This window comes from Chelonoidis abingdonii, chromosome 1, assembly GCF_003597395.2.
Source record: "Chelonoidis abingdonii isolate Lonesome George chromosome 1, CheloAbing_2.0, whole genome shotgun sequence".
Taxonomy (NCBI): Eukaryota; Metazoa; Chordata; order Testudines; family Testudinidae; genus Chelonoidis; species Chelonoidis abingdonii.
This window is the reverse complement of record NC_133769.1, coordinates 269801428-269824343: the sequence shown is the minus strand read 5'-3', so window position 1 is coordinate 269824343 and position 22916 is coordinate 269801428. Positions and strand designations below refer to the sequence as shown.

The 22916-nt window shown below is 40.7% G+C and overlaps 1 protein-coding gene across 2 annotated transcripts in view; it reads left to right on the top strand.

Moving 5' to 3' along the window:
- ITGBL1 (integrin subunit beta like 1) overlaps positions 1–22916 on the top strand; it is a 228632-nt gene that overhangs the window by 106707 nt on the left and 99009 nt on the right. For both annotated transcript variants that reach the window (XM_032771328.2, XM_032771318.2), the window contains exons 3-4: positions 11870–12016; positions 16541–16663. In XM_032771328.2, the coding sequence (XP_032627219.1) occupies positions 11870–12016; positions 16541–16663 (270 nt within the window). The remainder of the gene's footprint in view (positions 1–11869; positions 12017–16540; positions 16664–22916) is intronic.

Genomic DNA, 22916 nt, shown 5'->3' with positions numbered 1-22916 from the left:
GTAAGACTGCTACAAGATTACTGTGGCCAGTTCTGGTGTCCACATTTCAAGAAGGATTTGGAAATACTGGTGGGAGTTTAAAAGAGGGCCAGAAAGATGATCTAGGGAAAAGAAGCTTTATGATGTGAGGCTTAAGGAGCTCAACCTATTTAGCTTATCATAGAGAAGATGTGAGAGGTGAATTGATCGTATTAGCCTTAGTTTTACTCAAGTTATTGGGCTCAATGTAGGGGTAACTGGGTGAAATGTAATGGTCTTTGATATTCAGGAGATCAAACTAGATCATATTATATCACAGTGATAACCATGAGCATAATTAACTATGGGAGCAATTTGCCAAATGTTGTGGTGGATTCTCCATTACTTGCAGTTTTTAAATCAAGATTGGATGTTTTTCTAAAAGATGTGCTCTGGGAATTATTTTGGGGAAGTTCTATGGCCTGTGTTGTACAGGAGATCAGACTAGATGATCACAATAGTTCCTTCTGGTCTTGGAATCTATGAATCTATAATCTACTGGTGCCTTCTGGCCTTAAACTCTAGGAAGCTATGAAATCCATCAGGAGATGGCAAGCCTCAGTAGTCGAAACTAGTTACTGGGAGATGAAAGTTTCATTACTAATTTCCATTCTGGAACCTATGTAAAGTTCTGTGTGACAGGGTCTGCACATGTGCACACACATTGTGTTTCTCATGTTTTACACTTATGGCAGTAGAAAGCAAAGTTGGCAAAGTGTAGTGCTTGGTGTTTGGAAGGCAGATTTTGGCTGCTCTTGCATGGTATGCAGGTAAAAATAGGGAGAAAGTGCAGGGAAACTTTTGTCTGCATTTGGACAACTGTATGGTGCTTGTGCTTCTTGAACCCCAGGTGCAGAGAGTTTGTGTACTCAATGACATCACATGTCCCAGTAGGGCAAGACTGTATGGCGTGAGGGTGATGCCATGGACCTATTCCTCTAGTCACAGATTGGAAATTCTAGGCTGGCCCTTGGCAGTGCATCTTGTTCCTCCAATAAGGCAGTGGAAGAGCTGCTCCTGAGCATGGTCAGCCAAAGCACGGCAGGCAGAGTATGTTCAGCCACTATTGCTGGTGTGGTGCACTTCTTCAACCCTCTGTCAGGGAAGTGGCCACGTAAAGCCATAGCAGAACTCAAGCTGTGTATGCTTCAGCATTTGAAAACTCTGTTTTGATATCTCAAGGTCTATACTGAAGGGAGAAAATGTGGCAGAGAGTCTCAGAGCCCCGGTCAACTGACTTGGGCTTATGGGGCTTGCACTATGGGGATAAAAATTGCAATGTAGATATCCCTCCACCTCCACTTGCCGGGCGTCAAAGCCTGGGCTCTGGACTGAGCCCAGGCATCTACACTGCAATTGTTATCTCCATTTGCAGTGCAGACATGCCCTAACACTCCTGATTCTAAGGCACTTTTTCAAGCTTGCAGAAGCCAGGTGCAAACAAGGAATTGATGAGAAAGTTGCTTCCCTTTCACTCCTGCCTCCAGCCTGCCATTGCTGTTGGTCCCAATTCCCCACCAGCCCCGAGCAGAGCTGGAGCAGTCTGGTTAGCAGACTACCAATCCCATACAGAGCCTTGGGGTGCCAAAGAGAGGAAGGAATGCACTTCAGTCAAAGCCAAAAGAAATGTCTTCCATGCTGGGAACAGGAATTCCGTTCTGTACTTTCGACTCATTCTCTCTGCAGGCTGACTCTACATTTTGCATAGAGAAGAAACATATACCCATCAGACTGGAAATGTGATGATTAGATGGCCCCTTGCACACATACCCTTCTTATGCCTAAGACCATGAATGTAAAATGAGATGGCCCTGTTAACTCACTCCCCACATATCTATATGTAGACCCTTACTAGAGCCAAGTATCTGAGTCCCCTGTCTCCCAAGGCCTGAGAGGTGGGGTGAAGATCCTTGTGGCTCTGCCCAGCTTCCTTTCCCCAACAGGCCTGGGAAGGGTGGGGAAGTACCTACTCCTCTTGCAGGTCTGAAGGAGAGGGGAAGTTGCTCATGGTCATTCTCTCTATCACTCCTGCAAACCTGAGAGGAGAATGAAGGACCCCACAGCACTACCGCGCTTATAGGCCTGAGAAGGGCTATGAGGATCCCAGTTTCCCTGCCTTTGCTGAATGGGGAGTGGGTATGTTCCCAGCATCCTGCCACCGCAGTCTGGAGCAGAAGCTGAAGAGTAGCCCTGCAAAAAGGTCCCTGATTTTTGGGAAGAACTTATTAGGGCAGGGTGTAACATGAATTTATTTGGGAGGACATGTAGGTTGGTTGGAAATACGTTTCAGTGTCAGACTTCCCAATTTATTTATGATGATGACAAATACTTTGGTTTTAAAAATATTTAAAAAATACATTTATTTATGTATTTAAAAATATATATAAATTTGCTGTAATTTAAAATATCCAGTCTGTGCAGCTGAAATCAAACCTTCAGTTCATGGTAACTATATTTTTAATACTCCCAAGCTAAATATAAAATTATGCATTATGTGCTGTTCTGTCTCTACATACAGATGTGTCTGAGTCTTTTGGGATAAAAAGAGGATAATAAAAATCTCAGTTGTGAAAACCATTCCTCCTTTATTTGCACTCATTTAAGGAAACTAAGACAGACAATATATTATGCAGATTCTGATAGTTTTGTCCTACAATGATGAAGTTTTGTTTCTACCAAACCAAGTACAATATTTTTTTTGTCAGAAATATCCTCCAGAGGGCAACATTTTGACTTTTTTTTTTAATCAGTAATTTGACTTTTTAGTGTGTCACTGTTTCTAAAGCTACTGATTTATAATATATTATGAGATCCAGGTCTTCCTTCTGCTATTACTATAATAAAACAACAAATACTGGATGTTTTCCCCTAAAAAGAGCAATATACATTACGTACAAGATGCAGTGTTGATGTTAGCCTTAAGCAATTTCTCAAAATAATATTATTTGGTAACAGCTAATGTGTAACAAGGGCTGCCTCTTCTAGAACAATGATCTTTTCAAGTGAAATAATTTTGTATAGTGGTATCTGATTAGGTGATTTTGAAATTGCTGCTATCAATCACACTGACCCTCGTTTATATAGAAACTAGCAAAGTACTTACTCCTTATAGCAATATGATGAATAAAAGAGATATCACGTGTGAGAAATATTTAGATGATATAGTTATATGTGTGTGTTATATATGTGTGTGTACATATGAAAGTGTGTGTAGAAATATATTATATATAAAAATGATCATCATTTAACTTTTCTGTCATCTAACTGTCATAACCATTTAAAATATGATAACAAAATAACATTGGCAGTACTGATTTTTTAATTTATTTTCTGAGGGCATATCTTCATATTTTTAGATTTGTTCTGACTGATTCTCCATTTGGAGCTTTATTGAATGGTATAGCACAGGGGTGAGGAATCTTTTTTCCATCAGGGGCCACTGCCCCACAGAAAAAATCAGTTGTGGGCCACATACAGCCCCATGAGGGGACGCGGAGGTGCAGGGCTTCCCGTAGGCTCTGGAGTGGGGCCAGAAATGAGGGGTTCAGGATGCGGAAGGGGGCTCCAGGCTGGGGAAGGGGATTGGGGTGTGGGAGGGGGTGAAGGCTCTGGCTGGGTATGGGTGGGCATAGAGGCCCAGGGTTTCTGGCCGATGGCATGGAGACTTGATATGGGCCGGATGAAATGAAGCGGGTTGTAGGCTTCCCCACCCCGGTATAGCAGAAAGAAAGTAATTCAGCTTCCATCCCTGTTTAATACTCAGTGTCTCTGTTAATACTGCTAATAGAGTTAACAATTAAAGCTATTTATAATGGTGGTTATTTATTGTTGTTATTATAGCCTATCTGTTAGACACTGGGACTGCTGTGTCACTTGATGAATGCCACTGAACTGTTTGAAGATATGAATTTCTAGTCCCTATCACTCTGTGCTGGCTTCAAGTGTCTGAACTCCCCTAATTTTAGGTGTCTTAAAATTAAAGGACTCCATATTTCAAGAATAAACCATCCTGGTTTAATAATAATAATAATAATTATTATTATTATTTACTGTAATAAAAAGACAACCTTCTCAATCATTTTTAACCGATCCATTTAATAATGTCACTTTTGTTAGTGTTTTAGCCTGTTAAAATACATTTTATATAGCTTTAGTGGAGAAAATTAAGTCACTAAAACATGGCTGAAAAGAAAAGGCAAAAGCTGCACATCACCTGTCGCAGCATAGGCCCCCCCTGGGTCAGCAAGAGATTGTGACTCTCAGGCCTGGACTACACTGCAGAGTAAGATGGATGGTAGCCACCTTAAATTGACCTGTTAATGTATTCGTCTACACTACTGGGTCCTTTCCACTGACCTAAGTTGCCTCTAATGTTGAGTTCTGTACTGCACCTCTGCGAGAGGTGTAGCGCTTAATTCGATTTTCATGGGTCAACAGTGAGGTAGTGCAGATGCAGCATTGTATAATTTGACTTAATTGGCCTCCCGCTGGTGTCCCATAATGTTCATCTGTGACCACTCTGGAGATCATTCTCAATTCCGCTGTGCTGCAGCCAGGTACATAGCAAACAGCACCTCCCCTGTTAAAGCCCTGGGAACATTTTATTTCCCATTTCCTGTTTGATTAGCATTGGGAGCACACCAGCACAGCTGATCATGGAGACTCCAGCCTAGTCTGCACAGGAGGTGGTGGATCTTATTGTTGTATAGGGAGAAGAGTCTATGCAGGCAGGGCATCTACCCAGCAGAAGAAATGCTGACATCTATGCCAAGATCATGTGGGGTCATGAGGGAGAAGGGCTACACGAGGGACACAGAGCAGTGCTGTGTGAAAATAGAAGAACTTCGCAAAGTGTACCAGAAGGCAAGGGAAGCAAACAGTCGTTCTTGTTCTGATCCCCACACATGCTGGTTCTACAATGAGCTGCATGCGGTTCTCAGGAGTGACCCTACCAGTACCCCCAAAAGCAATGTGGACACCTCTCAGATGTGTGACTCTAGGGACAACAAGGAGGACAATATGGTGGATGAGAAAGAGGAGGAGGAGAATGGGAGGCAGGCAGGTGGTGGATCCATTCTCCCCAAGAGTCAGGAAATATTTTTAATCCTGGGGCTCTGTGGCTGACTGTGATGCCAGAGAAGGCACCTCTGGTGAGTATAAAGTTCCAATCAAATTTCAGTTAAACTTTAGCGAGCACACACATTTGGTTTTATTGCAAGTTTACTGTGAAGAAAAAACAAGGTGCTGTGGGTCTCTACTTCCAAGAGGCTGCTTCAGCTATGCAGAGGGTGGCCTAGGAAAAGACTGTTTATGTGGACTGGGATAGTCCTGGAATCCTCTGTGGAGATCTCTAGGAAACTTTCATGGAGGTACTCTGCAATCCTTTGCCGAAGGTTTCTGGGGAGGGCAGTCTTGTTTCTTCCACCATGGTAGGACACTTTCCCATGCAACTCCTGAATTAATTCTGCTGGCATCATTGCAATACACAGCATAGCAGCATAAGGACCAAGTCTATACCCAGATCTTGCAGCATCACCTCCCTTTCCACCTCTGTTACCCTCAGAAGACTGATATCACATAGGGTTGCCTAGAGAAAACGGGAAGTTTTCATTAAAAGTGCTTATACAACAGACAATAGAGCATGTAGAGACACCCACCCCCAAATTCCAGATTGCCAAACCATGCTGCCTTTAATGTGCTCGGCGTGGATTGGTATGTAGTTCAACTGGCTGATACCGGACTGGGAATGGGCTTCCTGTGTTTTTCTCCCACCCTTTTGGAGGCCCCCCATGTGAAATTCTGCAATTTGGGAGTGAAAATGCTCCCTGCCCCCTGTTCTTAAACAAAATCCAATGTTGCTAGGGGGAGAGGCGGTTGTTCAGCTAGCTACCTATGCTCCCGATCTGAGTCTGCCTCAAACTTCAGGAAAAGTGCAGGCACCCCTGACTCAGGGGGCCTATTCATTATGGCTGGAACAGGATCATTGAATGGGTAGGGATTCTGATTGTTATGGCTTTCATCTAGCGTAATAAGGAGTTTTGATTTTTTTTTTCATAAAAACAGCCTTGCTCTGGAAACATTGTATGCATTTACAGTGATTGCTTTGTTCTTTTCCGTGCCTTAAACCTGGGAAATGTGTCCTTTGCCATGTCATCAACACTTGTACGGAGACCTTCACTGATTAGAAGGAGGAGAAAGAGGACGCAGGAGGACATGTTCACCAAGATAATGAATGCCTCAGGGACAGCTGACACACAGCTCAGAGCCTGGAGGATTTCACTGTCTGAGAAATTAGACATGGACATGAAGATCAGGAAATCATCTCAGGAGCAAAAGCGTGGCACGCGGGATGAGATGCTTCAGCTTATGAGGGACCACTCAGTCATGTTGAGGTGTCTGGTTGAGCTGCAGGAACAGATGCAGGAGGGTAGAGTCCCTCTGCAGCCCCTGCTGACCAGCCAGTCAGCATCGCCTGGCTCACAACCTCCCTCCAGCATGTCCCTGTGCTCCACGCCTCTTGTCGCAGCTCCCATTAGCCGGGAACGGTGAACTGCGGCCACTGGGAGCTGCAGGCGGCCATGTCGGTGGACGATCAATGAAACACTGTCTCACAGCCCATCGGTAGATTACCCTGACGGGCCTTGTACAGCCTGCGGGCTGCAGGTTACACACCACTGATTTACCTACCCTGAAGTGATTCCCACTGACTGGTAACTGTCTGGCATTGCAATCCTCCATACAACGATCGCCACTTGCGTCTCCAGTGTCAGAGTGGGTCTCATTTTTGTGTTGCTGAGCTGCAGGTCAGGGGAAAGCTCTGCACAAACTCCCTGGAAAGTTTCCTTACGCATTCGGAAGTTCTGTTGCCACTGCTCATCATCCCATACCTGCAAAATGATGCAGTCCCATTCGTCAGAGCTTGTTTCACATGACCAGAAACAGTGCTCAACTGTGTGCAGGTGCTCTGAGACAGCCAGCAGCAACTGTGAATTGTTCTTTTCAATGGCTTGCAGTAGGGCTGCTTGCAGGACTTCGCATGGCGGTCCCTATATCAGCTCTGGAAATACTGCAGGAGAAGGCACGAGGTGTTTGAGATGCTTTCAGCAAGAGTACACAACTGAGCAGGCTCCATGCTTCTTGGGTTATGGCGTATGCGTGGTGGTTTCAAAATAAGGCACGAAAACCACTGGGTTGTTTGCTATTTATATGAGGGAGGGAGGACAGTGCATTATGGGATACTGATGCAATGTTCCCATTCTCCCCTGCGACAATGTTTTGGTCCCATGAAGCATTGCACAAACTTCCCAAAACACACTGCAGCAAGTTGCACTTCGACATAGCTATCCACAATGCACTGCTTTGTGCATTGATGCAGGCACTACTAGGGAGGATGCATTCCACCGAAACAATGAGCATGGTGTAGTCACGCACAATTGACTTAATTCAGAGGCTCAAGGTCAAATTACATAGAGTCAACTTTATTTTGTAGTGTAAACATGCACTCAGACTCCCTCCCTGGGTGCTGCAGGGGCATCACCAAATGTCTTACCCCTCTTACTCTGGTCTAGATCACAGACTGGCGAACTGGCTCATAATAACCATAAAAAGAGAGTGGCTAACTTAAGGATTTCACACTCAGATTTTTTTCATTCTTAAGAGCCATTATCAAAATATTTTCAAATGTTCATTTTTCTAAAATCCCTGCATTCATTTCTGTTCTTTGGAAAGTCCTGGTTGACTAGAGCTATGTGAATAATGGATCTCCTGTTTGCTAGAAATTCTGAAAAAGTAGGAAGAATAATTGCTTTAGGTCAAGCAAAATGGTTTGTTTAGATTTTGACATTTTTAAAATGCTCATGATTGTTTTTTAATAAAATTATAGGAAACTGGAAAAAGTCATTTTGAATTGAAAAATTGAAATGTTTCATTTTGAACATGTGGCAACAAAAAGGTTTGGTTTTTTTAATTGTCTTTGTTTTTTTTTGACTGCACCAACATGACAAAACCAATATGAATTAGTTACTGAATCTGAATTTTTTTGCTGGAAAAAAATTTTAGACCATTTTTTTTGCCTCTTAACCTGAGCCTGAGAAGGAGCCAGAATTTATCAATGTACATTGCCAAAGAGCCACAGTAATAAATCAGCAGCCCCCCATCTGCTTCCTGCCCCACTCTCAGCGCCTTCTGCCCACCAGTGCCTCCCCTTCCCCTCCAATCAGCTGTTTTGTGGTCTGTAGGAGGCTCTGGAGGGGAAGGGGGAAGAGCAAGGGCATGGCAGGCTCAGAGGAGGGGGCGGGAAGAGGTAGAGTGGGGGCAGGGCCTGTGGCAGAGTCGGGTTGAGCAGTGAGCACCCTTCAGCATATTGGAAAGTTGGCGCCTGTAGCTCCCCCCTGGAGTCGGTGCCTATACAAGGAGCTGCATATTAACTTCAGAAGAGCCAGTGTGGCTCCGGAGCCACAGTTTGGCCACCCCTGCTCTAGACTGTGTTATCACAAATAATGGCTAAGTTTTTAATTATCAGAAGTGAGTGAAATCCTAGAAGTAAAAAAAAATCAGAAAAAGTTACCTCCATCTGAAAGGCTGGGAGATTTTTGGGGAATTGGTTTTTTTTGTTTGTTTGTTTGTTTTTGAACATGATTTGTCTTGGAATAAGCTGGATCTCAAATGTCCAACAGGAGACTATGCCTATAACTTTTTTTCCCCCTTGTCACTGCAGGTTATTCCTAGAAATGTAAATTGAAATTCCACCAGAGGCAATATATCTAATGTAGTTGCTTAGTGAACCAAGGGCTTTATTTAAGAACTTGGTGCACTGCAAGGTCAACTTCTCAAGCACAGCTTTAAACTCAATGCTTGACAGAGAGTGCCTCAGAAAAAATATATGAAAAAATGATTTAAAAGAAAGCACAATTCCTTGCATAAGAATGCTCAAACTGGGTCAGACCAATCATCTATCTAGCCCAGTATCCTGTCTTCTGACAGTGGTCCATACCTGATGCTTCCAAGAGAATGAACAGAACAGGGCAATTATTGAGTGATCCGTCTGCTATTGTCCAGTCCCAGCTGCTGGCAGTCAGAGGTTTAGGGGCACACAGATCCTCAGGTTACCTCCCTGACCATCTTGGCTAATAACCATTGATAGACTTATCCTTCCTGAATTTAATCCTTTTTTTAACCCAAGGATACTTTTACCCTTCACAATATCCCATGGCATGAGTTGCACAGGTTGACTGTGTGTTGTGTAAAGAAGTACTTTCTTATGTTTGTTTTAAACCCGCTGCTTATTAATTTCATTAGGTGACCCCTAGTTCTTATGTTATGTGAAGGGTAAATAACACTTCCTTATTCACTTTTTCCATAACAGTTATTATTTTATAGACCTCTATCATATCCCCCTGAATCATCTCTTTTCTAAGCTGAACTGTCTCTATTTTTTCCATACTCTCCCCATATGGAAGCTGTACCATACCCCTAGTCATTTTTGTTGCCCTTCTATGTACTTTTTCCAATTTTAATATATATATTTTTAGCTGTAAAGAGCAGAACTGCATGCAGTATTCAAGGTGAATGAATCCCAGGATTTAATATGGTGACGTTATGTGATATTTTTGTTCTTGTTATCTCTCTTTCCTAATGACTCCTTATTATTTTATTTTCTAGTCTACATGGCTCTGATCATCTGTAGTATCTGAGAATCTCACAGACATTAATGAATTTGTCCTTCCAACATCTTTATGAGAAATGGGAGTATTATTAATCCCCACTTTTACAACAGGAGGATCTAAGTGACTTGGTCTCTGTGCAGAACCAGGACATGAACCCAATCTACTGAATTCCAATTTGGTGCCTTAACCAAAAGACCAAATCTATTCTGTATTTTTTTTTAGACACTAAACTCTTGGGAATGAGGACTATATTTTTGTGTCCTGTTAGTGCTCAACAAATACAATAAGTACAATAAATGAAACATGCATCTACAAATACACTCTTAGAGTCTTACCTCTCTTATTCTGGTCTAGATCACAAACTGGCAAAGTGACCCATAATAAACAGAAAAAGAGAGAGGCTAACTTAAGGACTTCACACTCAGATTTTTTTTTCTTTTAAGAGTGATTATCAAAATATTTTCAAATGTTTGTTTTTCTAAAAGAGACACACATACATGTACAGTTACACTCTTAGGTTTTCTCCTTTGTGCACTAATATATTTTGATTTGTGCCTATCTCCGATGACTGAGAGAGAGTAATGCTGCCCGACCAAGTAAGGGAAAGTATGCAGTAGTTGCCACTGAGTTGCAGTATTGTTTACTTAAAGGAACAACAGCGAAAAAAGTATTTCTCCTTTTTATTGGAGCCTCTTTTCTTTACCAGATGAGATTTGAGCCAGTAAATCAGCAGGGAAGCTGGGATGTAAGAAGCCTTAGCCGCCATCCAGAGTATTCTTTAAAACAGAGAAGGAAATGGCTTTTAGTTGTTTGTTTTATTTTGGTTTGGTTTGGCTGCACTAGGGTTTATCTTCCTTTTCCAGTGAGGTTTATGCCATTAACCACCAATGAAGCAGGAAAATTTTATATAAATATTGTGCCCCCCCTACTCTCTTTCTGCTGTCATTCACCCTTTTCATGTGCAAACAGAAATCATATGAACAAGTCATCAGACAAGTCTTTTAACAAATCTTTTTTATTTTATTTATTTATTTTAAAAGAACTGAATAATGATATTCTTTAACATGTCCTTTAATTGATGAACTGTGTCTCTGGATCACCGGAGTCAGCAAATACAAAATGTATTTAATTAGCAAATAAACTGGCTTTACATCATGAAAACAATATATTTACAATAGCTTATTTAAATTCCACTATACTAGCAGAAGGTGTGTTGTACTTTAATGTTGTTGTTTCTAACTGCAGACAAATTGACATATTTAAAATCAACTGTGGTAAGATTTTATTGCTGAGAAATTAAGTGACCCATTTAGAATGCTGACCTACCAATTAAATAGATGCCCTTTGTGTGCAACTGTTTGAAGCCATATGTTGTTCTTGATAGATTGGTTTATCCAAGATCATACATAGTCTAAAAGTGTAAAGACGAAACTGGAAATTAACTGACTGTAATTTATGCTTAATGATTAATTTGGAATACAGTGGTTCAACTGCAGCATAAATGAACAGTGCAGACAGTGATCTAGTCAGAAATCTTTTAAGACATTTAAAGGATTTGTAAAAACCTAGTGGACTTTGTATAAAGAAAAAATAGTTGAAATGACACATTTTGCTCATAGCTCACATGAATATCTTTGCCCTGCGAGATATTGCAAAAGACCTGTAGTGTAGAGATCTCTGCTGATATACGCCATACCATCTATTGATGGAAGAAGCAGTTGGCTTGGTCCTTGAAGCTCTTGCAGTGTTAACCTACCAAGCAATTATATTCATACTACTCATGAAATATATATCCCATTGTCTTGCCATCATTTTATTGAGATAATAATGGTTAGCAATTAAAATACTAAAAAAAAAAAGGTTTTCGGGCTATAAATAATGTTTATATAGTAGTAGTCTAATTCTGTAATCCCTTTTTAAAAATAGTGATTCAGGACTATCAAAATAATTTACTCTGAAACTAAAGTTACATACATTTAAAATCTCTCTTCAAAGTTAATTTAAACTTTTTCTAGCTTTTAAAAAAGCAGTCATGTTTATAATTGTGCAAATGTGACTTAAAGAGGATTTTTTAAGGATGTCAACTTTAAACGTTTTTGATGCAACAGTAGCTTTTTAAAAAACTATATTGTAAAAGATGAGTTAGAATGATAACTGATTTTGACACTGTTTCCTTAAATTCCTAGGCCGTGGAAAGTGTGACTGTGGGAAATGCAAATGTGATGAAGGCTGGTATGGTGACGCTTGTCAGTACCCAACTACTTGCAACTTTACACGGAAGAAGAGCAATGAAATGTGTAAGAATTCTCAAGATATTATCTGTTCTAATGCAGGTAAGATATTTTTGTTAATGGTTATAGTTCTTCCTGTGTTACCTTATATATCATGATGACATTTGACATGGTTTAATTAAAACTTCACAAATATTTTTGTAAAGATGGCTTAGTATACTTATAGAGACATACTAAACTTCTGTGAAATTCTATTTGTCAGCGTGTGTGTGTGTGTGTGTGTGTGTGTGTGTGTGTGTGTGTGTGTAATAGAATTCAGACAATACAATGAAAATAAGCCAGCAGGCTGAGTCTTTCCTTTGAAATTGACATGGACTCCAGCTGTTCCGAATGACTTCTTCATCCAGAAAAATCAGTGGGGAAAAAATGTAGCCTAAACTGTAGTATGCAGATTGCTAGACATGATATGCAATGCTAGTTTAAACTTTTTATAAGGATTTATGTGAAAATATTTTTATGACTTTTAAATTACCTCTAAAGTGTACTCAAAATGCTTTCTTTAGTATTCTGGCTTATTCATAACTATTTAAATTGATGAAGACTCCAGCTGGGCCAGATGTTTTACTCCTCAGAAGGATGTGGTAACAACATTTACACTGAGAGGGGCTTAGATATTTTTGTTTTGGTCAGATGCAAAGGAGGCATTTGCAAACTTCCCTTCTGGAAATTTAAATGGAAGCTTTAACACTAACCATTAAAACTTACTATCACAAAACATTTGCCATGTAATTTTGGTTAGGGAACCTCCAGCCAAAACCCTTCTACATTCTGAGCTGTTGTAACTCTTTTTATCCTTTGTTTAAGTTTTATGATTCGTGCTGACCTCAGTGGGAATTACCACATAGACAAACAGGGGAAGATAGAACTGTCTTGAAGATCCAGCTGCACAGCCTTAAAATTTTGGTGGACATTTGCAGGCAATTTGAACTGAAATCAGATTCTGCTGATTAACCTTCACAAATCTCTATGTGAATCTAGCAGTGGGAGGAGTTGCCAAGTTCACACTTTTGCCCAACATTGCAAGTATTTTAATTTACATTTAAGCCCATACACATATGTAATTTTATACTTATGGGATAGTTCTTTTACTCATTTTGGCATTAAACTAATGACTAAGCATTGTCATTCCTTTGCTGGAGATAACATAGACTGCAAAAGTACTAGAAATTAGCTGAGTCTAATCCATGTTTGATATGATACTTGTTGCTTGACTATAGGCAGGAGAGGAATTAAGGCAGGACTGGTTGTTGAAGACTCAAATCAGCTGCTTAAGGGTAAGACTGAGAGCTAAAGACTAGGTTTTCTTGTAATCAGAGCTGTGCTCTCTCTCCTTTTGCTTTTCTGTTTATACAAAAACCTTTAGTTTCTGCCCCTTTCTTCAAGTGGTGCACCTTAAAATATGACAGTAAAACCCAGAGTTGTGGAAATTCTCTTTGTAAAGATATCTGGTTACTGGACCTAGATTTGTTCTACATAATCAGTTTATATTGTCATGTTTTGGTATTTTCTTCAATGCAGTAGTGAAACACTCTCTTACAGCTTGTCAGATATTGAGATATTGATGGGCAAAGAGAAGTGTTGAACAATAGAGAGTCATTATCAAGTCTTAAACCAGAAATGAGCCATGATCCAATGTGTCAAAGAGAGAGAGAGAGGAGAGAAACTACATAAACAAAGTAACTGACTTACCACTTTGAACAAGAGAAGGATCACAACTTAGCTATAAAGCTACATCCACACAGCTCCCTCTTTGCTAAACATCATATAGACCCAGATTATCAAAGGCAGCTCAACCAATTGTGGAAACAAATAACATACACACGTTTAAATTAGACACACAAATATGTGTAAATGTTAAGCAGAGCATTCTTCTGTGAGGTGTTCTGGGATCTACACTGCCTACTTGTTTCTTTCTGGGTGGAGTTTAAAATACTGTTTTTGATAAAGACCTAAATGGGGGTTTGACTCTCAACCTAAATGGGGGTTGAGACATCATCAGTTGTGATCAGCTAAAATGCATGAGCTGGAGCCCCCTCATGGTAAAAGAGAGGATGCTGATTAGAAGAGCTGATTAGAAGAGCTTTCTCCCTCAGCACCTCTTCTTCCCTTTTGAATTCACTCTCCCCCATCTCTTCGCTGGAGATGGCCTGAGTCTGTTAATTTCTGAGATTGACTGAGAAGCCCAACTAGCTGAGCAGCCTTTTGAAGTGGCTGAGATTGGAACGATTTGGAGTAGGCTGTGGGACTTGAGGCAGGAATGTTTTAGTTTTGTAATGTCTTTTGTTTACTGGCTATGATTGGTGTCGTGTGGGTTTGGACTATGTTTTTTTAAATATTTGTCGGATTGCCTAGAACCTGGAACAGGTATCTGATATATGTGTGACACTGAAGTAACAAGTATATCATCGTGTATTTATTGCAAGTACTTGCCCAGCTAGGCACCAGGTCTTTCACTCAGGGAGTTGACCTTCATTGCTTTATTCTTAGACTCTAGGGTTTATATCTGAAGCAGAAAGAAATATATATATATATATATATATATATATATATATATATATATATAATCTTTTCAAAAACACAAGCCTACCATGATGATAGGAGCCCAACTGCCCAATCCATTTTCTATAAATGCATGCACACAGTTGTGCGTAAAGCTGGTTGAATAACTTGTAATGAATACATTTTCTCTCCTTTTCGATTTGTGAATCATCTGCTGAGAAGCTGGAGTTTTCTTGAAGTTATTCATTATCCAACATTGTTCGCTAATGAACTTCAACAAAATAATTCTGGATCTGTAGCTTCTTTGTAATCAAGTTCTTGTCAATGTTTTTAAATTTGAGTTGTTTAGCTTGGGCATGTAGATCACATGGCATGTTTCTATTCCCTGTCTGAATGAGTGTGACACTCAGTCTAGTTTCTACTGTAAATACATATCTGAATTTAAAAATTGATATCTGCAATAGTATCATCTATTATTAGCTTACATGTGCTGCTTTGGATACCAGTTATCTCATCTACTGAATTTTGGTGGAAAGCGAATACACAAGAGGCATGAACGCAGCTGAAGCAAACTCCTAGATAACTTTGGAATGCAAATTGCTGATTTTTTTTATGTTCATTCTGGTACTGCCTAGGGCTCCATTATGCTAGGAATTGTATAAACACGGAACAAAAAGTCAGTGTCTGCCTCAGCGAGCTTATAGTTTTAAGACAAGAGACAACAGATGGATGTAGACAGGCAGATAGGGGAGTACAGGGAGAGAATAAGACTGTATTGTCCAGCATGATGAGCTGTGGTCTCAATGCACCAGCAGGGGAAAGGGAAGGGATTTAACATATGAGCAGAGTCATCAGCATGATGATCAGCAGATGTTATGCTAGTTCCACAAGTTTTTGTTTTGTATTGTTATTTAAACCCTAAATTGCTTAAGTGAGTTATTTTAACTCAGAAAAATGCAAAACAATGAACTTAAAATCTAAAAAATGAAAGAATGGCACCATGATGCCATCAAAAGATAGTCTGCCACCTACATCAGGGTATTCTAGCTGCAATATTTTACAATATTTGACGATGGTCAAATAATAGACAATCAATTGACTGATAATTTGACATTATTTGAACAGTTAATTGATCAGTTTGCCAAACCTAATGAAAACTACATTAATAGGCCAAGGAATCTTCTCTCATAACCAAGGAATGTTGCAGAAAAGTTTAAGATCAGTGACTGAAGGATTGATCCTCCAGTATTATGTCAAATATCCCTGTAATGTACATCCTTGCAGAAAAAGCTTACAGTTCTATTAGCCATTTCTAATTATATATTGGTAAAGTACTTACTGATTGTTTCACATTTACACTGCAATTAGCTAGTCAGTTGGCAAATTAAAGGTATTGAAGTGATAATTACTATATAAAGTTGAGTTCTCTTCCCTGACATCTGAGCATGAGTTCTTACTGCAGGTGGTTCTCCCTCAAAATTAGTTCAGACTGATTTCTTGGGGTTTTCCCCATCTCACTGCATTGGGACCACATTCTCAAAATTATGATTGTGTAGGGGATATTAGGATGTTGTGGGACTCTCTAAATGTATTGAGGGGATGCTTCCAATGTTATTTCTAGGATCTCAATTGTCCTGTCATGCTCATCTGTTGCCATATGGCCATTGAGCTGGACAAAGTCAGATTCCATCCTTGAGAAATTGGCAGTGTAGAATTCAGCCTTTTCCTTCATGAGAGAAAGAGAATGTCTTCTACTGTTGCATTCATGTTTGTGGATTTTATGATGCCTTTGGGGTAGCTGTTGACAGGCAGCCCTGGAGGTGAATTTTACCTGGCTCTAGAGAAGTATGATACTTCTTGTTATGGTTCTTTATTCTTTGTAGAGTAGGGCACTCAAAAAAACCTATTTACACTTCAGATGGACTCCCCTAACCCCCTGGTTTATCTTAAGTTTCCAGTGAGCTCAGCAATAAGGCATATAAAACCACTGTTGGCTTAATTAAAACAGCAACAACTATTTTTTCTATTAACTATAATCACAAGAGTGGTTTTTTTTAATTTTTACAGGCGTATGCCAATGTGGCAGATGCAAGTGTGAGAATTCAGAAGGGAATGGACTCATCTATGGTAAATTTTGTGAGTGTGATGACCGAGAATGCATAGATGATGAAACAGGCGAGATCTGTACAGGTAAGTGCATTAGTAAATAAGTACAATAAGAAGATCAGTCGAAGCTGGTTGAGACATGCAATAGAATAATACAGAATTTCAGATTTTTACTTATTGGAATTATAAAATGACTTTATTGCATGCATGCATTGAGAGACAAAGAGATAAATAGCATGAATATCTACTGTGAATAGTGAGTAGAAATTTCAGATGAGCAAGTGGGCTGAACAATAATCTGAGGAACATAGTAGCCCTGAGCCACTGTCTGCTTTTATTAAGAGAAACAGGAGCCAGGGTGCATAGTACCACAAATCTGCTAATTTTCTAACAAGTGAGGTACATGGAAGTGGATATGTGCAACGATGGAAGAAAGAGAGACAGGGGATACATTAAAAACAGAAAAGTACAGTATTGGGACAAGTGGGATTAGAAAGGAGTAACACACACCCACAAACACAAGGGGACCCAATTCATCCCTGTAATACTGAAAATGTGTATTACTATCTGTATTTACCCATGTGTGTATAGACACCAAAATAATTTCTATTTGTTTAACTCTCCATGCTGCTCTTGGGAGAGAAAAGAACTTTGGTTATACAGAATAAGTTGTTTTTTAAAATGATGATAGTAATATGACCCTCTAAAGAAGCCCTGTCCTGGGAATGCTGGCCAAATTTATCAAATAATTGGCCAAAGTAAAAGCTGGGGAGGGATATATGTCAATGATTCAATATATATTTTACTTTGCATACCAAGTGTGAAGAGAAAATGCCACACTTTATTACATTTGATAACATTTGACATTTTACAAAACCCCATCAAACTCTCCTGTTGCATTTTTCTGTGTATCAGTGCAGTGTCTCATTATAAAAGTTTTTCCTATTTCCTACCCTTGTTTCATTCAGTGATGCCGTAATCCAACCAGGGACTAGATTTACCTCTGTAAAACTTCAATTTTATGTTGATGTGCCTGTTGAATTCAAGAGTTACCAGAGAAAGGTGCTAGTGAACCACATCCTTCGTGTTTGTGACTTCCTAATTCATCACTATGGAAACTGGTTATATTATACCAGGATCCAGACACCTCAGTCAGGATCAGACCCAATTAAAGTTGATATTGCAAACAGTAAGACAGGAATACTCTCTTGGAGACCTTGCAAACTAAGGCTCTTATCCTTCAAACTTATGCATAAGCTTAACTTTAAGCACATGAATAGTTGTGCTGGGGGTATCAATAGAGCTACTCCTCATGTGCTAAAAGCTAAGCATGTGCATATGCAGTTGCAAGGATGGACCCCAAATAGAGAAACCAGGCACGTGTTGGCATCCTTTCATCTGCAAGAGATGGTGAGAATTGCAGCCCATGATGTAGATGATTTGCAATGTCTCATGTGACTGAATAGATCAAGCTGAGATTTGCATGATCTTTGGCAGTTATTGCAAATGTATGTATCTTTGTTGGGAGCTGCTTGCTTCCTACAGGCTCTTTTCTCCTCAAGCTGCAGGAGCTAGCTCCTGTCATGGACTTTGATACCCTCATGGAGACAATGGTGTCTCTTGTTATGATCACTTTCCAAGATTTCCCACTGGTCAGGATCAATTTCAAATTCCTTCAAATCTAGCTTGCATGTATTTTTATAGCGAAGCTTGGACTATTGTTCTTGTTCCCTCTGATAGCTCCCCAGGTAGCATGTCCTTGGCTATGCGTCCTCTTCCAACCTACTCAGATGGTCCAGCCAGCACAGTCGAAGAACTTTGAAGAACCTCTGGACTGGTGGCTTTATCTTGCCAATTGGTGTTGAGTATGTGGTGTAAACAACATAGATGAAAACTGTTAAACCTTTTCTCCTGATGAGCATAAGTTGTCCATGTTTCCCCACCATACATGAGTGCTGAGGATGCAAGCTTGGTACACTAGCAGTTTGGTCTTGATGGTAAGCTTTGAGTTGCTCCACGCTCTTTTAGTTAGTCTGCTACAGGTAGTGGCAGTCTTTCCAGTGCAAACATTTAGTTCTTCATCCAGTGAGAGGTTGGTGGTCACTGTAGAACCTAAGCAGCCAAACTTTTGGACTACTTCTAGCTGATTTGCATTTAAGGTGATTGAAGGACCTTGTGGAACCCCCTGTCCTAATACAACCATTTTCTTAATGCTGATGGTGAAGGCAAATGCCTGACAGGTACTTGAAAGGCAGTCCATGAGTTCTTGTAATAGATCTTCATTGTGGGCTATGAGATAGCATCATCAGTGAATAGAAGTTCCCTGATTAGCACCTTTTTTACTTTGGTTTTTGACTTAAGTCAGGACAGGTTGAAGAGTTTCCCATCTGATCTTGTGTGGAGATGCACTCCATTTTTCATGTCCTTAAACTCACAGTTCAAGAGTACTGAGAAGAAGATTCCAAAGAGTGTAGGGGCAAGAACACATCCTTGCTTCACTCCATTTTTCATCTCAAAGCTGTCTGAAGTGGGCCCATCAAACTGGACAGTTGCTCTCATATTGTTGTGGAATGAATGTATAAGACTGAACAGGGTTGGTGGACATCCTATCTTTTCTAGTATTGCCAGTAGACCTGCTCTGCTGACTGTGTCAAATGCTTTGGTTAGGACCACAAAGGTGATGTACAATAGTCAGTTTTGCTCCCTGCACTTTTCTTGGAGTTGATGCAGAGAAAATATCATGTCTATAGTTGATCTTCCAGCCCTGAATCCGCACTGTGATTCAGGGTAGATACAATTTGCCAGCTGTTGTAGGTGCACTAAGATGACTTTTGCAAAAGCTTTTCCTGCTACACTTAGTAGCAAGATAACCCTGTAGTTGTTGATTTCCACTGGGATGCCATCTCTTCCAGGAGCCTTGTCACTTGATAGCAAATCAATGACCTTGCTTAGCTCTTCTACAGTGGGTTCCACATCTAGCTCTGGCATGACCTGTAGAGTTAGCATTTGGTCCAGTGATTCACTGGTGATGTTTCTTTCTTGTGCGTATAGCTCTGAATAGCATTCAACCCAATGAGACAACTGCTTGCTTTTATCTGTAATGATTTCACCGCTGTGTGATTTGAGAGGGGCAACCTTGTTGACAGTGGATCTAGAGCTTTCTTCAGGCCGTCATACATGACTTTGAGGTTTCCTGTGTCTGAGGCTGTCTGTATCTCTTCATAGAGCTTGATCCAGTAATGATTTGCGCAGTGTCTGCTTGTTTACTGCATCTCGATTTTTGCATGTCGAAGTCTCACTTTGGTGCTCTCTGTTAGCTTCTTGTTGTGTTCCAGAGAGGCTGTGTTCTTAATATTGATGAGAGCTAATAGTTCCACTTCATTTTCTTCAAACCAGTTCTTTTTTGATGGTCTCTTTCCCCTAAATGTAGCTAAAGCTGTTTCATGGATTGTTGTTCTTAAATTCTCCCAAAATTCCTCCACCTTCTCTCGTAATTACTTCCCACACATGCTAAGTTCAAAAGCCTGCACAAACTCCTGGCATTTCCTCTGGTTTTTGGTGTTAATAGCATTGATTTTGGGCTTGCTTCTAGGTTTTGCTCGATGGTGAGTGGGGGCGGGGGGTACCCGGGCCCACCCACTACTCTGGGTCCTGGCCCAGGGACCCTGTACATGGCAGCCACATGCTGCATCACCTCCAGCCCCACTGTCTACTTCCCTGGGCCACTTCCCCACAGCCCTAGCACCTTCTCTGCCCTTGTCTCAGGGCCCTAGCATGTCAGTCTCACTCTCGCTCCCCTGATTCTGCCCAGCACTGCTCTGTCCAAGGTGCTAGCTGACCTCTGCCTGTGAGGCAGCCAGTCCTCCTCCCTTCCGGATCTCCAGGGAGACACTGATTTTCTCTGCCCCGCAGCTCTTCTTATGTGGTCCTGCTTGGCCCTGATTGGCTGCTCCTCATAGCCCTCTCCAATTGGCTGTCTCCTGCAAGCCTCCCTAGGGTCCTCTCCCATTGGCTGTCTGTTGTGCAGTCTTCCTAGGGTTCTATTAACCCTTATTGGCTAGTGTGGGGCAGATGCCGTGTCACAGGCAGATTAGCCATAGGGATTTCATATTCAGTTTCAGCAAAGATACAGCTTGATTTTTAACATGGACCATATTATAGCTAACTAAACTCTGATCCTGCAATTTGTTTTTGTGCCCTCATAGAACAGCATTGTCTTCAGTCAGGAACCATAGATCCACTCCAAGATAATTGTAGATTAAATTATGTAGTTCATACTAGTTCTGGGTATATATGAGTGTGAGGGTAGAAAAGAAGAGGTCAGAGGTGGTTGTTATCCTTCGTGACCAAAGATGATGTTGACGATGGTTTTACGTCTTGAGAGCATAGTTGTGGCTAAAAAGACCGCTGTGCAAATGGTAATGCTTTCCAAATAAAGTATGTAGGTAGTTTGATGCTGAGAAAGGGATTACAAATTATGCCTGCCAAGTCTGCTGCTGTTTACAACTCAGCTTCTGTGCCTCAACAGCCATAAAACAGTAAATACAACTTTGCCCTGTAATCAGAACACACATGTGACTTGTTTTCAATGGTGATGGTTTGCATTGCGCCATCCATACTCGCTTGCCTATTCACCTGTGCTCTAGTGGCACGCAGTCACAAGATGATTGGCAGAGGGTGCAGACTGTAGCCGATGATGTGGAATCGTTCCATGAGCCCTCTATAGTCAAAGATAGAGATGGTCAAAAAAATTATAACTTAGTTCACAAATGTAGCTTCCTTTCTACCAGTGTGAAGTGTCTGCAAAACATTGCCAAGTTCTCAAATGTATTTAGCTTTAGAAATTATTCACAAATTTGTTTGGAAATAATCCTTGATCTGCTTTCATGAACAATTCATTGTGAATATTTGAAATGCAAAATTTGCTCTGGGTTGGTTAGTTACATAAGTCATACAGAACTGTTTCTTTTCCTTAATTGGTTGACAGCTGTGGAAATGTCATGTTTCACTGTAAAATGTACATGTCACAATTCAAAATTTTCACTGTTGATAGTAAATGAACATGAGATATTTGAGGACAGCAGCTGATCCAGTTCTTGCAGAGATTGCTGGAGCTGTTGAGTCTGACACTCATAGTACAGTGAGAAAGGACTTGATCCTGCAAGTCCTGGCTCTGCTCACCAAAGCACTTAACTATGTGCTTAACTTTAAGCACATGAAGAGTCCCACATGCTTAATTTCAAACCCTTGGGTAGTCCCATTAAAGTCACTGCACTATTCACCTGCTGAAAGTTAGGTGCTTTGGTGGATTGGGTCAAAGGGCTTACAAGCTTGTAGGATTAAGCCCCAAATGACCAGAGGTAGAACCTGTTCAGGATTTTGAAGGTGGGGGAGGGATATTAGATGGATTTGTTAAAGCTTTGTTTTGATTCATGAAAGGGATTGATCTCCCAGCTACTTTTTAATTTTTAAGAGCTGATTTGTCTATGTCCATAATGTCCCTGTTTAAAATAGTTACAAACAAAAGCCATAGTCCTGCAAGCTGCTTAGCACAGGTCGAGCTCTCCACTGGCACAGAACCCCATGGAGTGAATCTTGCAAGGGGCTGAGCTCCCTCAACTCCTGTTGTTTAGAAATTGCAATCGCACATTACCCTGTATCTCAGGGGTCAGCAACCTTTGGCTCACCAGGGTAAGGCCCCTGACTGGCCGGGCAGGTTTGTTTACCTGCCACTTCCACAGGTTCAACCGATCGAGGCTCCCACTGGCCTCGTTTCGCCTTTCCAGGCCAATGGGGGCAGCGGGAATTGGGGGCCGGCACATCCTTTGGCCCGCATCACTTCCCGCCACCCTCATTGGCCTGGGATAACAAACTGCGGCCAGTGGGAGCCACGATTGGCTGAACCTGCAGAGGCGGCATGTAAACAAACTGGCCTGGCCTGCCAGAGTGCTTACCCTAGCGAGCCGGGTGCCAAAGGTTGCCGACCCCTGCTGTAGTTCATGATTGAGAGATTGAGCCACAGTAGTGTATTTAAAGTTGCTCTTTACTTTTTCTGTTAAATTCACGATCTACTAAATTTATCCATCCATACTCAAGAATTAAGTTTAATGACTTTAAAAAGAATAAGTTTAAATTTAATTTTATTATTATTTATTTATGTATTACAAATTAAGAACATTTGTAAAATAGGTTTATGGAGGTATATCAATACAACATAATTAATTGCTTCTGTAGAAATCTTATTTTATTCAAAAATAAAATCTGTCAGCTGCTTTAGTTGTGATCATAACACTGCAAGGATGAAGAGGAAAATTAGTAAAAAATGGTTAGATTGTTA